Source organism: Triticum dicoccoides, chromosome 1B, assembly GCF_002162155.2.
Source record: "Triticum dicoccoides isolate Atlit2015 ecotype Zavitan chromosome 1B, WEW_v2.0, whole genome shotgun sequence".
NCBI classification, from domain to species: domain Eukaryota; kingdom Viridiplantae; phylum Streptophyta; class Magnoliopsida; order Poales; family Poaceae; genus Triticum; species Triticum dicoccoides.
Genome location: NC_041381.1, coordinates 99,520,224 through 99,535,554, shown reverse-complemented (window position 1 = coordinate 99,535,554; position 15,331 = coordinate 99,520,224). Strand labels below are relative to the sequence as shown.

The following is a 15,331-nucleotide window of genomic DNA, read 5'->3' as shown; positions in this document are numbered from 1 at the left end:
GAATACTTTATGAACGGCACCTAGTATAGGGTACTCACTCCGTTTTCTTAGTCTGCATATAAGATTTGGTCAAAGTCAAACATTGTTAACTTTGACTAAGTTTATAGAAAAAACATCGAGATTCACAATATGAAATCAATATTGTTAGATGCATCATGAAATTAATTTCATACCATATAGCTTTAATGTTTTAGATGTTGATATTTTTTTATAAAGTTAATCAAACTTTACAAAATTTAAGGTTGATCAAATCTTATATGCAGATTAAAAAGAAATAGAGTGAGTACCAGGCAGCTCGCGCTACTACATAAAACTGCACTCAAGTAATAGGGAGAGAGAGAGAAAAGTCTGAGTGGTCGAGGAGATAATGGAGGAGCGAGGCAGAGATATTTGTTTCCTTCCGCCCAAATGGACACATGCAGCAGCCTCGCATGGACGCGTGATCGACTTTAATCGCGTGGTCAGCATGCGTGCGGCGCAAACGTTGAGCCGGTCCGTTGTCTGCGCTCGGGACCATCCGAATTATTCCCATACTCGCGTCGACCGGTCGCTGAATTTGAATCTCGTATGAGTCGTATCACCCTACTACGAGCCGAGCCATGGCGGAGCTGATCGCCATATCCCTCTCGGCCAAGGTCGCCGCGGCGCTGCTCCGCACAGGCCGCAGCACGGCCGTCTTCCTCGCCTCCTTTGTCTCCATCCGCTCCGGTATCGCCGCCGCCGCGTGCGACCTCGATCTCCTTCGCGCCTTCCTCCGCTTCGCCGACTCCCGCCGCGGCACCAACGAGCTCGTCGACGCATGGGTCAACCAGGTTCGCCACGTCGGCTTCGAGCTCGAGGACGTCACCGACGAGTATACCTTTCTCTCGAGCGTCGGCTTCGTCCGTGCCTGCGCTGACGTAGCGGCCCGGTTCGCCCTCCTGAGGCGCCTGCGGAAGGCAAGGGAGAGGCTCCGCGCCCTGTCCGCCGTGAAGGAGCAGCTTGGCATCCGGCCGGCCGAGGCATCTGCGTCAAGCTCGGCTCCTGCGGCGGCCGCTATCTGCCGGAACATATCGGAGGCGGCGCACTTCGTGGTGGAAGGGGAAATCGTCGGTTTTGCCGAGCACACAAGGTTACTGATGAAATGGCTAACCGGGGACGCCAACCCCCCGCTGATAATAGTGGCCATCTGCGGGATGGGCGGTGTTGGCAAGACTACTCTTGCCACTAACGTGTACAAGAAAATCGCTGCAAACTGCAATTTTGATTGCACCGCATGGGTTACCGTCTCCAAGAACTTCACGACGGAGGACCTCATAAGGAGAATCATCAAGGAACTTCATCGGGGTGTCCGAGACAGTGCGCTGGGGGACACACAGGAGATGGACTACCGGTCACTAGTCGAGGCTCTTCGTGGGCATCTGGCTCACAAAAGGTACTTCCTCTTGCTGGATGATGTCTGGAATGCGGATGCCTGGTTTCAGCTCCGCAGTGCATTGCTTGACAGTGAAACCGGGAGCCGAGTAGTCATCACCACACGCAATCAAGAAGTGGCTGCTCTGGCATCAGACAACAGGACCATCATGTTGCAGCCGCTCCCTGAACATGAAGCATGGTCTCTATTTTGTAGCACCACATTCAGGGAAGATGCGAACCAGGAGTGCGCATATCACCTGCAGAATTGGGCTCTCAAGATACTGCAAAAATGTTGTGGGCTGCCATTGGCGATTATATCGGTTGGAAACCTCCTTCTGTTGAAGGAGAAAATAGAATTTGCTTGGAAGAACGTCCATGATAGCCTTGTGTGGGATGAAAAACATGACCATGGAATTGGGCATGTAGCGAGCGTACTGAATTTCAGTATTGATGACTTACCATACCGCCTGAAGAGATGTTTCCTCTATTGCAGTGTATACCCTGAGGATTTCTTTATCAAAAGGAAGATTCTTATCAGAGAGTGGATAGCCCAAGGTTTGATAGTGGAAACAGGGCATGGCACGATGGAGGAGGTCGCGGATGGTTACGTGAACGAGCTAGTGCAACGGAACTTGTTGCTTGTCAAGCTGAAAAATGAGTTTGGGCGTGCAAAGCGGTTACACATTCACGACCTGATCAGGGAGATTGCTGCATATAGATCAAAAGAAGATGGATTCTTTCAGTTATCTACGAGTGCAAGGGTGGACTTAAAACAGAAAATCCGTTATCTTACACTTTACCAGTGCCAAAGTGACCACCAGTCAACTCCAAATATGCCCTCACTTCGCTCCTTCTATGTGCTTAGATCAGACCTGGATGTTGCACTATTTTCTCGTTTCAGATTGTTAACTGTGCAAAATCTCTGGTACGTTAAGGCAAGTAAACTGCCTAGTGCAGTGGCCAATCTTCGTAATCTGCGGTACCTTGGCGTACGCTCCACCTACATTGAAGAACTACCGAAAGAACTGGGGAGACTCCGTGATTTGCAAACTTTAGATGCCAAATGGTCCAGTATCAAGGTATTACCAATCAGCATAACCAAACTGAAGAACCTCCGGCACCTGATATTATTTACACGTGGAACCACAGATTTTATGGAACCGGAACCTGGTACAGCAGTTTCTCTTCCAGATGGTCTCGAAAATCTCAAATGCCTCCAGACTCTTAAATATGTTCAAGCTGATCAGAAGGTGATCAAATCCTTAGAAAGCTTGGAACAGATGAGGAGCTTAGAGCTATTTGGAGTAGACCAGAGAATTCTTATCGATTTGGGGGAATTTGAGGATTTGCCACACCTTATTTTGCAGTTTGAGGATTTGCCCCTATTTTGGCTGTAACCCAGGATTTGCCACATCTTTGCTGGAAGATTGAGGATTTGCCCCTAACATACTGTTTGGATCCTTTGGCACATTATAGTACAAATTCTGTGACCAAAATACCCCCAACCCAATCTGTTTTAGTTATCCTCAATCGGGCATGAGCTCGCGGTTCCCGTATTCTGTTCGGCCTGGCGGCTGGCCACCACGCAATGTCGGCGGCATGCAACCTCACAGCGGCTACACCTGCTTTGGAAGTCTCCCCTGAGTTCCTGTTGCGCCCTGCTGTGCCTCCCCGAGCTTGCTGGGGCCTCACCGTGCGCTGCCTTCACGAGCTGCATCTGTTCTAACTTGTGAACTAGTAAGGGCTAATGTACCTTCTGATGTCACTTAAAAATGTAAATGTAATTTGTGATGTGTGAACTACGCAGTGTGAATGTACTTTGTGATTAAAAGAAAAGGTGATGAAACTTTCCCAGAAGAATACTCACTGTAATATTCTTCAGTTTATCTTCAATCTGTACGTTCACTATGAAGTGTGAATGTAATCTCTGATTTTTTTTTAGATTTTCTCCGTACGTTCAGGAGCGGGAGGTGGTCAAAGGAACGTAAGGTAGTAGCAGATCTTACCAGGTCGCCGCTGTCGGGGAGATCGAGGTCGCCATCGTCGTAGCCGCCACAGATTGCCGCCGCCGCCGCAGGTACAGGTAGGATGAGATGAGAGAGTTATCGGGGCAACCTTTGGACCGGGTTCCTCTCAGTAGGTAAACACAAGGGCATTTTGGTCATGTTGTTGCGGGCCAGTCGTGTTAGGGGCAAATCCTCAATCTTTCAGCAAAGATGTGGCAAATCCTGGGTTACAGCCAAAACAGGGGCAAATCCTCAAACTGCAAAATAAGGTGTGGCAAATCCTCAAATTCCCCTATCGATTTGCCCTCAGCACTATCCAAAATGAGCTGCCTTCTGCGCTTGGGAATAACCAATTCCGATGCTAATGTAACATTGGACTTGGAGCCATTTTCTCCAGCACCAGTGAAGCTAAAAACCCTCAACTTAACTGGGAAATTGGCAAGGGGTAAGCTACCATCGTGGTTCGGTTCTCTTACCAACCTCATACATTTTCATTTGCGTTCATCTGAACTTGGAGAAGATTCAATTGTGCTACTCTCTTCACTTCCCAGGCTGTTACACCTTAGTCTCATCAACGCATGCAACGAGAGAAGCTTGACCTTTGTGGCAGGTTGTTTTCCAGTCCTTAGACAACTAAACCTACAGGGATTGCCTAACCTTACCAGCATAGAATTTCAAAAGGACAGCCTTGCAGATTTACGTCTGCTGACGCTTGGCCTATGTCTTGAACTCACCGAGATACACCGAAGCATTGAGAACCTCATACATCTGGAAAATGTGGAGTTGTTTCAGATGCCAAGTAAGTTCATAGAGAAGATACCATATGGGAAAGGTCACGGGGCAAATCATCGAGATGATCAGCGCATTACAGTTGTGAAGAACTTCTTCTGGCATAATGCACGATTGTTGGAGCAAAAAATTTATATCAACCTATCAAATGTTCAAGAGTCATTCAAGACGGATGCAGTCACATTACCAGTGGGGTCAGTCAACTCGTCAAAGTTTCACAAATGGCTTTAGGGGATATCTGCCCAATGCTTAAGCCGACATGGTGGTGGTTCACTCGAACTAAATATCCTAGAAATGGTCTAAGGCCTACTATGACTTCAATATGGGGCCCACAGCTTCGAAAAGATGAGCCTACTTGGGGGCAGCGGCAACTCTTTTTCTTTTTTTTTTGAACCTGCAAAACTCTTTATTTTACTACCTGTTGCAGCATTGGGTACGTTCTGAATGTGTATTTTTGCTATTATTGTTCTGACGAAATGTCAAGCCAAGGATGGATCCACGGCACCTCGTCAATGAAAATCCTATGGTTCTGTAAAAAAAAGTGCTTATCTGTTAGTTCTGGTCAGATGCGTAAGCTTGTCAGAGATGTTTGGTTGGTAATAGCACCCCAGGTACCCTAACTTGCACCCAATGTGATGATCTAGTCCCAAAGTTGCAAAACTAGATCAACTCATACCCCAACTTGCATACAATGTGATGTTTTAGTCCCAGGCTAATCAGAGCTCGCCAATTGGCTGGGCCGGTCAGCGCACGCAGTTTTGCAGAAACCTCCCTGCCGTTTCCAATTATCAACCTGTTCTATTCTTGAGAGCAGAGCAAGCCGTTGGAAAAAAGAGCACGACGACGCCGGCCTCCGCACGCGCCCGACGACACCGGCCTCCGCCGCGAACTCCTTGTACCGCTCCGGGGCCGCGGAGCAGCTCGTCCAGCTCCATCTGGAACCCCTTGTCGATCGCCACCAGCTCCCCGTCCTCGCCGCCGCCTCCGCCCCCGGAACCGTTGCCGCGTTTCTTCTCGCCGCCGCCCGCGTCGGACCCGTCCGACGAGTCCCCGCAGGTGTTTGCGCGCATGCACGGGCAGGCGAAGAGCCCTCGCCCCTCCTCGTCCTCGTCGTCGTCGACATCATCCCCGCGCCGGTCGCGCAGCTTCCAGTATATGTACACCACGATGACTCCGATGAGGGCGACGCCGGCCGCGTCGGCGACCGAGATGAGCACGATGAGGCTGGTCTTCATCGGCTGGCTAGTGCCGCCGGCGCTGCCGCCGGAGCCAGTGGTGGTCGGAGGCGGCGTGGAGGAGGATGCCGACGGCGGGGCCGCGCGGCAGGGGACCTGGAGCGGGAAACCGCAGAGCCCGGGGTTGTTGAGGAAGGCCGTGGCGCCCTGGCTGGCGAGGGACCCGGACTGCGGGATCTCGCCGGAGAGGTTGTTGAAGCGGAGGTCGAGGGTGACGGTCGCCGGGAGACGTCCCAGCTCCGGCGGCACCGCGTCGGAGAGGCGGTTGCGGGAGATGTTCAGTGTGCCGGCCAGCGCCTGGAGCTTGCCGAGCTCAGGCCGGATGGCGTCCGTGAGGGAGTTGGACGACAGGTCGAGCACCTGCAGGCTCTCCATCTGCGGCAAGGCGGCGGCCGGTATGTGACCGGAGAACCCATTGTTTGCAAGGAGCAGCCGCTGCAGCTGCCTGCAGCGCCCGAGCGCCGGCGGGAAGGCGCCGGTGAGGTTGTTGTCGTAGAGGAAGACGGAGCGCAGGGACGTGGCGATGGACATGTCCCTGGAGGCGCAGGAGTTCAAGCAGGTGGTGGACGAGATCATCCCGCTCATCGGCGCGGCCAACGTGTGGGACTACCTGCCGGTGATGCGGTGGCTCGACGTGTCCGGCGTGAGGAGCAGGATCCTGGCCACGGTGAGCAGGAGGGACGCCTTCCTCCACCGGCTCATCGACGCCGAGCGGCGGAGGATGGACGAGGGCGGCGCCGGCGACGAGGGCGAGAAGAAGAGCATGATCGCCGTGCTCCTCACTCTGCAGAAGACGGAGCCGGAGCTGTACACTGATCAGATGATCATCGCTCTGTGTGCGGTAAGTCACTTTTCCACTTGGTTGCTTCTCACATACCCGAGTACTTCAACTGTCAGTTTCTTCATTAAGGACATTGGCAATTTGGCATCATCAGTAGATAATGGTCATCAGATAGCAACAACTCGACCTGAGTCATTGTGTTAGTCCAGTACTCCACTTTTTATCTGTCTTATCATATATCTAATCAGATAGTGGTCACTCAACGTAGGCGAGTAACACGGCCATGTCACTTAGCTGGATGAATCCCACTTCCAACGTGTTTATTTCTAGTAATTTAATTTTGGCCTTTCCCACTCTCAGCGCCGACGACGTGCCCCGCCTCAGCTACCTCCAGTGCATCATCAACGAGACGCTACGCCTGTACCCGGCGGCGCCGCTGCTGCTGCCGCACGAGTCCTCCGCCGACTGCAAGGTCGGCGGCTACGACGTGCGGAGCGGCACCATGCTGATCGTGAACGCGTACGCCCTCCACATGGACCCGGCTGTGTGGGAGGACCCGACGGCGTTCCGCCCGGAGCGGTTCGAGGACGGCAAGGGCGACGGGCTGCTGCTGATGCCGTTCGGGATGGGGCGGCGGAGGTGCCCCGGCGAGGCGCTGGTGCTGCAGACGGTCGGGGTGGTTCTCGGGACGCTGGTGCAGTGTTTCGACTGGGACCGGGTGGACGGCGTGGAGGTGGACATGACGGAGGGGGTGGGGATCACCATGCCCAAGGCCGTGGCTTTGGAGGCCGTGTGTAGGCCGCGCGCGGCCATGCGCGATGTTCTTCAGAAGCTCTGAAGGATCGAACTTCTTGGCATCTCATATGTACAGTAGTTTCCAGTAGCATTGGCCCATATGTACAGTAGTTTCCAGTAGAAGTGGGGGTGACTGCGGGTTGATAATTGGAAACTGCAGGGGGGTTTCTGCAAAACTGCGTGCGCTGACCGTCCAGCCACTTGGCAGCCAATTGGCGAGCTGTGATTGGTCTGGGACTAAATCATCACATGAGGTGCAAGTTGGGGTATGGTTTGGTCAAGTTTTGCAACTTTGGGACTAAATCATCACACTGGGTGCAAGTTAGGGTACCTGGGATGCTATTACCTCAATTTTCTCTGCTAAATATGCATCTCCATGCATGTTGAACGGTTCACAGCCAGGACCTGAAAATTCGCCAAATTCCGAGTTATGACCGGTGGAAAGGTGGGACGCCCATGTATAGTCCCACTTGCAGCCCGAGCTATAACTGCTGCTCAATTAGTAGCCTCATAGCACGAATTAGACAGCTGCCAACTGGTATTTGATAATCAGCACAGTGAACCAAAATGTACTATTACTTCCATGATGAGAATTTAAAATTTTAGATGGCAAGAGTGCATAGGTACTGATTTAATTATTTCTCAAAATAATTTAGCAATTTTACTCAACATGCAACTATCTAAGCTATCCTTTTTTTTTTCCAAATTGTTAACCAAACTGATTTTAAGAATGAAAGTAAGCATCGCATGAGATAAAAAGAAAGCACGTTGCTTGCTTGTTTGTTTCTTTTTACATCCTAACCAGGGTTAAAAGTACAGAAACAGAGTTGCTTCCAATGAGACTAGTTGGTAGCTGCTAACACAACCACAATAGTCGCCATATCATACGGCAATATAAACATCAAAACGTGCACGAGCTACCAAAAAACACCCTGATTACTAATGGGACATCTTCATCTGCAAAGCCTCTACGTGACAGCGTCCAATGAAGTCACGATTATCGGATGGAATTAGCTTCGAAGCTTTCCAGCCAACCACCTCTTCATCAACGATAACCTTGATCTTGAAGGTCTTTTTTCACGTTCATCTGCGCTATCTTCGCTATCTGAAACAATCTCCATCAGCTTTACATTTTGTTTGATGGAACAATTGCTTTGGCTGACACCTTTGTGTGATTGAACAAGGCCTGGCTCAATGATCTGACATTCATCTGCGCTATCTTCACTGTCTGAAACAACATTCTTCATCGATGTTGCATTCCGTTTGACGGGACAATTGCTTTGGCTGATACTTTTCTGTGAATCAACAAAGCCTTGGTTCTTGGTTTGGCTTATGGGGACTGGGCCTGACGATGGCAGTTCACTAGGCTTCCTATCATCCTGTGAACAATCAGGTGGCTTATATCCCTTGTCACTTGTTCTGTCCATCTCAGACAGCCCAGATTTCAGTGACAACCTCTTACTTAGTAAGCTCAGCTTCTTTCGACCTTGATTGCATTCTTTACTTATTACTGACTGGGTTTTAGGAAGTACATGCTCAGTATGAGAATTGTCTTGAACCAGATCAGCACATCCAATAGAAATTTCCTTTGAAACATCTGAGGACTTTTTCTGCAGATTAGATGGCAAGAAGGGAACAATAAGCCCTTTTTGCTGTGGAGAAACTATGGGGTTGTAAATGTGAGCTTGCTCACATATACTCCCTCCGTCCCAAAAAGCTTGCTAACATCTACCTAATAGAGTGAAAATTAAATGGCAAGAATGCATAGGTACTGATTTAATAATTTATCGATTTTACTGAACATGCAACTATCCAAGCTATCTTTTTTCCAAATTGTTTAGGATATTGGTATTCAAATTGTTAACCAAACTGATTTTAAGAGAGGAAGTAAGCATCATATGAGATAAAAAGAAAGAACGTTGCTTTCTTGCTTGTTTCTTTTTACATCGTAACCAGGGATAAAAACATAGAAACAGAGTTGCTCCAAATGAGACTAGCTGCTAACACAACCACAACAGTCGCCACATCATAAGGCAATATAAACATCAAAACGTGCGCGAGCTGCCCAGAAACAGCCTGGTTACTAATGGGAGATCTTCGTCTTCAAAGCCTCTACATGACAGCAACGTTTCGGATCGAATCAACTTCGAAGCTTTCCAGCCAACCGTCTCTTCATCAACGATAACCTTGATCTTGAAGGTCTTTTTTCACGTTCATCTGCGCTATCTTCGCTATCTGAAACAATCTCCATCAGCATTACATTTTGTTTGGTGGAACAATTGCTTTGGCTGGCACTTTTGTGTGATTGAACAAGGCCTGGTTCAATGACCTGACATTCGTCTGCACTATCTTCACTGTCTGAAACAACATTTTTCATAGATGTTGCATTCTGTTTGACGGGACGATTGCTTTGGCCGGCACTTTTCTGTGAATCAACAAAACCCAGGTCCCTGGTTCGGCTTATGGCAACTGGACCTGACAATGGCAGTTCACTAGGCTTCCTATCATCCTGTGAACAATTAGCTGGCTTATATCCCTTGTCACTTGTCCTGTCCATCTCAGGCAGCTCAGATTTCAGTGACAGCCTCTTACTTAGTAAGCTCAGCTTCTTTCGACCTTGATTGTATTCTTTATGTATTACCGACTGGGTTTTAGGAAGTACATGCTCGGTATGAGAATTATCTTGAACCAGATCAACACATCCAATAGAAATTTCCTTTGAAACATATGGTGACCTTTTCTGCAGATTATTAAAACCTGACACTGAAGGAAGATGATCTGGAGCCATGTATCCATTCTGATCATTGCTCTTGCTTTCAGGCTTTAGCAATTTCGGTTGCATCGTCTGACCAAGTGACCCAACAGTCGTTCTATTGCCTTCTGATGATTTATGCACATTACCTGATGATTCACCAATGCTTTTTGTCATACTCTTCACTAAGACATCACCAGAAGATTGTGTGACATGATCTTTAGTATCGGATGCTGACACTCGAAGATGATTGGGGAGCTTACCTTCCACACTGCCACTGCTCCTTTGGTTTGGAGCCTCTAATGTAACAGAAGGTCTCTGTCCATGTAACTGGAAGTTTGCTCTATTTACTTGGTATCGTTTCTTTGAAATTACTCCACTATCGGCACTGGCAGAAATGCTTTCGGAAGTAGGATTCTGTCTGACAGAAACATGAGACAAGCATGTAGTAGGAAGAGTGGATACTGCCGTGGATCGTAAGTGGCCTGCCACCGCATCCTGCTTAAGAGTGCTGGCATTCTCTTCAGATCCTTCTGATTTTAGTGATAACTTTTTACCCAGTAACCGCATCTTCTTTCGACTCCCTTCACAATCTTTTTTAGGAACTTCCAGCAAAGGTTTGAGGTTCTGCGAGTTCTCCATTTGCATGGTCTGTGCCTATCAGTATACACAGTAAGCTCACGACAAGAACACAACAAAGTGGAGATTAAAATTTCAGGCGCTTGTGTACCTGAACTGAAGCATCTAAAGAGCTCCAACCACTTGTGCCAGCTACTGCCGGATTAGCATACTTCTCAGTCCATGCTTGAGCATTTATGTCAAAAACTTGTCTGTTGTATTTGTACTCTTGACTCTAACAAAAATAACAGCATGGTGAATTACGAAGACATTTTTTGTTATGATATGATCATTGATCTGCCTACGATTGTGAAACAAATGCATTTCCATTTCCTTCCAAAAACAAGTACTTACTATTTCCGCCATGAGCCCGTCATCAGGATTTGGCTCAGTTAGCAGCAAACCAATGCTTCTCAAAACAGTAGAAATGTTGAGTGATGGTTGCCAGGCACCCTGCACATCAGTATTCGTTATCCATACACAAAATTGTTGGGATTGAGGACTACCTTTATGCACAAGATAATTCATGTAATCATAAATTAGTTTCAGTTCACATAATTAACCTTTGGAGGTAAATTTAGAATATCAAGGCAAATGCGTCCTCCATTGTCGATGTTGGGGTGATAGATGGGAGTAACAAAAGTCACATTGGGAGGTTGAAAAGGATATCTGCATCTCAGCACAAGCGTGACTGTCAGAACATTCAAATCAAAAAGGGAAGGGGTGGTTGGCTTCCATCATAATCAAAACAAACCTCTCAGGAATCTGGATCTTCAGAATGAAAACTCCTTTTGAATAAACTGTTCCCTCAGGGCCCTCAATTCCTTCATTTAATGAGTAGAAAAGTCCATCAAATCGACGAGAAAATAGTTGGAATGGCAAATATAAGCACTGTTTGGGATGAATGTGTGTGTGTGTATGGGTGGGTGGGGGGTACATACTGGTCTCAATGCTCGATAAAGACGGCAAGGAACTTTCCTCATCAGGCAGATTAAGAGAAACCCCAGGAGGTGGATCACTGAGCAGAAGCTTAATCTCTTTCTGCATTCTTAGATTCAGCCTTGCAGCTTGAGCCATCTAGTTATTTTATGGGAAACTCTAGCCTGGCACAAAAGGAGGATTAACTTTAAATATCAGCATATCTTTGGAACATTTAGCCCAAGCAAATAAGGTAAGAGAAAAACCAAAGCACACATTATTTTGCACAATACCAGTAAGTAATACTACCATATAATGTAATCTCATATGTCCTTTTTTCCAAGATAACCAGGTTAGCATGGTCTTATGGTCTTACTTAAAAAAAGATAGCATCATATAAATTTACAAAGCATTGTGATTATGGTAGTGGTTGTCAATTTTGTGCCAGGTAAGATCAAATCATTATCACTATAATAGAAAAAAATAAACCAATTTGCAGGAATTATGTAGAGGATGCAGAGGAGCTATATTCCATTCATCACGAGGGGAAATTTACAAACACCAGTCCAAGGTGGACACATGTTAAACACCGATTAAGCGTCTTCAACCAGGCGTTATAACCGGGTTGGTATATTCCAAAAAAAAACCCGAGTAAACCATGCGTTAACGTCACCAAAAAACGCCTAGAAGCCATATTTTGCTATATTCCATTATCATTATCACCAACAAAGGCCAATACATACAACCATCAACCACAATGCAACCGGGCGCTGGTCATGCGCAAACCGTTTGCATGCTAACTTGGAAGCAAAACGTGGCTTCATCTTCTGAAGAATTTTTGGAAGACTTAAGATTAGCTTAATTTGGCTACTGAAGCTTCTTCGAATCTCGAATTCAGTAAGATTAGTGAGTTAGATGCAAAATAAGCAGCTATGTAACAGACTGTTTCAACAGTCACAGTTCCCATGGATACAATGCTAAATGGGTGTTAAATGATATCATTGTCATGGAACAATCATGCCGTCAAAACTAGGGTCTGATCTTCCTTGTAGTTTTACCAGATAATACTACACAGGAAGCTTGTTATATTATTGTACGCATTAACATGTGGTTATTAGTTATGTGGAAGCGAGCACATAATGCATCCCATCCGGGATGGCATTGGGGGGAAGGGGAAGCAGCGAGGTACACACCTTGCAGCTTGCGCACGGGGAGGGCGAGGGCGGGCTCCTCCCCGCCGTAGATGTGCCGGAGGCGGTGCGCCCGCGGCCCCCGGGCGTGGCGGCGGCGGCGGCCGGTTCCCGCTCGATGATGCGGAGCCGGGTTGCCCCGTAGGCGGTCTTCGGCGGGAGTAGCTGGGGAAGGGAAGGGGCGCGCTTGGCAGTAGATCTGGAGCAGCGCCGCCGCCGCCGGGGAGCACTACGGAGGGAGATAGGCGAGAGAGGTGGGTGATTGTGGCTTGAAGGAGGAGGACGGCGGAAGCAAATTCACCAAAGACGAGGGACCTCTTTGCACAGAAGCAGTCATTTCATTTGTGTGTGCTACGGATCCAGCACTGCAATCTGTGCCATTCATCTTCAATCCAACGGTTCAGCTTCGCTTCTTCTGTTTCTGCGTCCTCAATCCAATCCAGTAGCCACCGGCCGGCCGATGGCGGCGACGGCTGCGGCGTACAGCTGCTCGGCGGCGGCGGCGGCGCTGCCGTTCCCGGGGAGCCCCTTCGCCCGTCGCTCGCCCCCGTCCCGCGTTCACCTCGCCTCCTCCAATCCCAAGCTCGGGAAGCCCGTTCCCAGGTACGCTTCTTCTTGCCCCTGTCAGATTCAGCTCCCCCAGCGACGCCTAAGCGAATAAGGTTGGCTGTGTGCTCTCCTTGCAGCCTGAGAGCTTCATATCGTCGAAGGCAACCGTATGTCCGCGCGTGCTCCAGCGAGGTTGATCCGGACGCCTCGGCAGCGTCACCGGCAGTGAGAACCCCCTCTTCCCCCCGGCTATGGATGAACAGAATTTGTTTGCGTGTTGCCTGCCTTTTGTGCTAGACTGCTAGTGGTAGTTAGGTTAATGAAATTTGGACTAGTTAACTATGGCAAGCGATTCTGCAAATGTTTGTGGATTTGGCAGCAATATGAACTATACTTAGCTGCTTCAAATATCTACTCGGGGAGGGAGGGAGTAGTTAACTGATTACTAGGACATTTTTTTTTTAATCTGGAATAAAAATTACCAACATATTGCTCAATAACACAGAGAAGATATATAGCATCATCCATGTGTCAACTGTCAACTCACTGGTAACAAGAGGCAGCAGTGTTTAATACCTTGCAACCACAACTCTGAATGACACACGATAAGTTCAAGATCGCCGTTGTTATCAACCTTAAGCTTGTGAGATTATTAGAATGAGGTGTGGTTTGCCTTTTATGCGCCGGTTCAGATCACTTGTTGAATGCGCTTGTGCAATCCTAGTCCAGTTCAAATACAAATGCTAAACATATTATAGATGATATACCTTTTGCGTTCTTTCAGTCTTGTACTTTTAGGCATTTTAATTATGCCGCCCCCGCATAATACTCATGCAGCAATGTGCCCTTCAAAACTTGGCACAAACCATAGTTATTGACTGGGTAGGCTGAAAGCTTAATGATGTAGATATTCATCCTTATATCATACTCCTATATATACTAACATAGGAAATTTTACTGTATGAAATCACACTTTGAAATTGAATCATCATACATTTCTTATGTGATATTGCAGGAAGCTAGTTTTGATATAAAGCTTCCTAGAAGAAGCTTGCTTGTTCAGTTTACATGTACTAAATGTGATGCAAGGACAGAGCGTTTGATAAACAGGGTGGCCTATGAAAGAGGAACCGTGTTTCTTCAGGTAAATTGTTGAGAGTATTTATTTAATTGCATTGTACATCCAGCAGCTTTGCTTATATTAGTACTGACCTTACCTGCCTACCGCACTCTTTTTTTAAAAGTATTAAACAAGTCCATGTCTATTCTCATTTATTTTCTGAGATATGCTGTTCATTACTTTCTAACATGCACTGCACACACAGTGCGCTGGGTGCCAGGTGTATCACAAGTTTGTTGACAATCTTGGCCTAATTGTCGAGTATGACCTACGAGAAGAAAATGGGGTGAACACTTGTGCTGAAGACTGATTTGGAATGTGTCATAGAAGCCAGGCATGCTAAGTTTCCTCTAAATATACTAGGTTTGAGTCTTGACAACATTGACTATTTGAACCTTGTAGACTGCTTATATTGAACAGTATTTGTGCATTGAAATAGCAGCTTACTCAGTTCATAACTGGGTTTATATGGACTCAAATAGTATCACAATTCACAATACCAGATTACCTTATTGTTACCAAAAATTGCTCTCATTATAGAAAAACGATACATTGTTGCTGGAAGTTGCTGGCACTAATTGTATGATATTCGCACTGTATGCACATCATCATTCTTTGCTCCCATCTTGTTGATCTTGATTGTCTGGAACATCACTTTTTTCTCTTGTTCTTCCTCTTTGGCCACCTGCTCCACATTTTCTGTTTTGCCAGCGCCATCTTTCTTTCCCTGGAGGAACTGGATAAGTAAGATCTTCGAGTGTCATGTCTCATGAGCACCTCTGCTGGCGACCTCCTTGATCATTGATGTTTCCAAAAGCTCTTGGCTACCAGAATATGCTACTCCCGTTGAAATGCAGATGGAATTACATAATCTCATGGATTAATATGCAAGGGCAAGGGGAAAATGAATGCACAAGTAGACTACATACATACCTAAGGCAGGTCTATACTTGTTAAAGTTTCTTGGTCAGTGTAGGCGGCGCACACTCTGGCGGTGTTGCCATGGACCTATAATTTCCAGTTGATGAGAAGGAACCGAATCATTTACCAATTTCGATGGGCAGAACAAAGATAGTAAAACAGGGGGCCTCTTTCCAGCGAAGCAAGTGTGCACCAGTCCTTTTTAGTACAGAAAATCATGGTAAAACTCTTTGCAGTTCATGTATAACCAAAACAATATAAT

The 15,331-nt window shown here is 47.3% G+C and overlaps 3 protein-coding genes and 1 pseudogene across 5 annotated transcripts; 3 read left to right on the top strand and 1 right to left on the bottom strand.

Moving 5' to 3' along the window:
- Positions 1-516: 516 nt before the first annotated feature.
- LOC119321643 (disease resistance protein RPM1-like) lies at positions 517-4,696 on the top strand. The gene is made up of 2 exons (XM_037595237.1): positions 517-2,716; positions 3,695-4,696. The coding sequence occupies exons 1-2, from the start codon at positions 600-602 to the stop codon at positions 4,419-4,421; spliced, it is 2,844 nt and encodes a 947-aa protein (XP_037451134.1). The 5' UTR covers positions 517-599; the 3' UTR covers positions 4,422-4,696.
- A 1,258-nt stretch (positions 4,697-5,954) lies between these two features.
- On the top strand, positions 5,955-7,211 carry LOC119302019 (annotated as a pseudogene).
- Positions 7,212-8,889: 1,678 nt separating this feature from the next.
- LOC119321608 (probable ubiquitin-conjugating enzyme E2 37) lies at positions 8,890-12,769 on the bottom strand. Of its 3 annotated transcripts, XM_037595224.1 has the most exons (8): positions 12,483-12,769; positions 11,313-11,474; positions 11,126-11,195; positions 10,935-11,040; positions 10,726-10,824; positions 10,484-10,606; positions 10,017-10,410; positions 8,890-9,902 (listed from the first exon to the last, which is right to left on the bottom strand). In XM_037595224.1, the coding sequence occupies exons 2-8, from the start codon at positions 11,446-11,448 to the stop codon at positions 9,142-9,144; spliced, it is 1,689 nt and encodes a 562-aa protein (XP_037451121.1). In that variant the 5' UTR covers positions 11,449-11,474; positions 12,483-12,769; the 3' UTR covers positions 8,890-9,141. The 3 variants fall into 3 exon arrangements, with proteins under 3 accessions (XP_037451121.1, XP_037451113.1, XP_037451117.1); XM_037595216.1 differs by having other exon boundaries at positions 8,890-10,410; XM_037595220.1 differs by having other exon boundaries at positions 8,890-10,404.
- Positions 12,770-12,870: 101 nt separating this feature from the next.
- Positions 12,871-14,767, top strand: LOC119321632 (uncharacterized protein C24H6.02c-like). The gene is made up of 4 exons (XM_037595230.1): positions 12,871-13,082; positions 13,166-13,253; positions 14,044-14,172; positions 14,354-14,767. Exons 1-4 carry the CDS (start codon positions 12,940-12,942, stop codon positions 14,456-14,458), a joined length of 465 nt encoding a protein of 154 aa, XP_037451127.1. The 5' UTR covers positions 12,871-12,939; the 3' UTR covers positions 14,459-14,767.
- The last annotated feature ends 564 nt before the right edge of the window (positions 14,768-15,331 follow it).

What these genes read in the sequence shown, in the direction of transcription:
- LOC119321643 (XM_037595237.1), top strand. Translation starts at nt 600, where the DNA reads ATGGCGGAGCTGATCGCCATATCCCTCTCGGCCAAGGTCGCCGCGGCG. An exon ending in GGAGTAGACCAGAGAATTCT is followed by an intron (nt 2,717 to 3,694) that starts TATCGATTTGGG and finishes CTCAAATTCCCC; the next exon opens with TATCGATTTGCCCTCAGCAC.
- LOC119321608 (XM_037595216.1), bottom strand. Translation starts at nt 11,448, where the DNA reads ATGGCTCAAGCTGCAAGGCTGAATCTAAGAATGCAGAAAGAGATTAAG. An exon ending in ACGGGCTCATGGCGGAAATA is followed by an intron (nt 10,607 to 10,725) that starts GTAAGTACTTGT and finishes TATTTTTGTTAG; the next exon opens with AGTCAAGAGTACAAATACAA. An exon ending in CTTTAGATGCTTCAGTTCAG is followed by an intron (nt 10,411 to 10,483) that starts GTACACAAGCGC and finishes GTATACTGATAG; the next exon opens with GCACAGACCATGCAAATGGA.
- LOC119321632 (XM_037595230.1), top strand. Translation starts at nt 12,940, where the DNA reads ATGGCGGCGACGGCTGCGGCGTACAGCTGCTCGGCGGCGGCGGCGGCG. An exon ending in CCTCGGCAGCGTCACCGGCA is followed by an intron (nt 13,254 to 14,043) that starts GTGAGAACCCCC and finishes GTGATATTGCAG; the next exon opens with GAAGCTAGTTTTGATATAAA. An exon ending in GAGGAACCGTGTTTCTTCAG is followed by an intron (nt 14,173 to 14,353) that starts GTAAATTGTTGA and finishes CTGCACACACAG; the next exon opens with TGCGCTGGGTGCCAGGTGTA.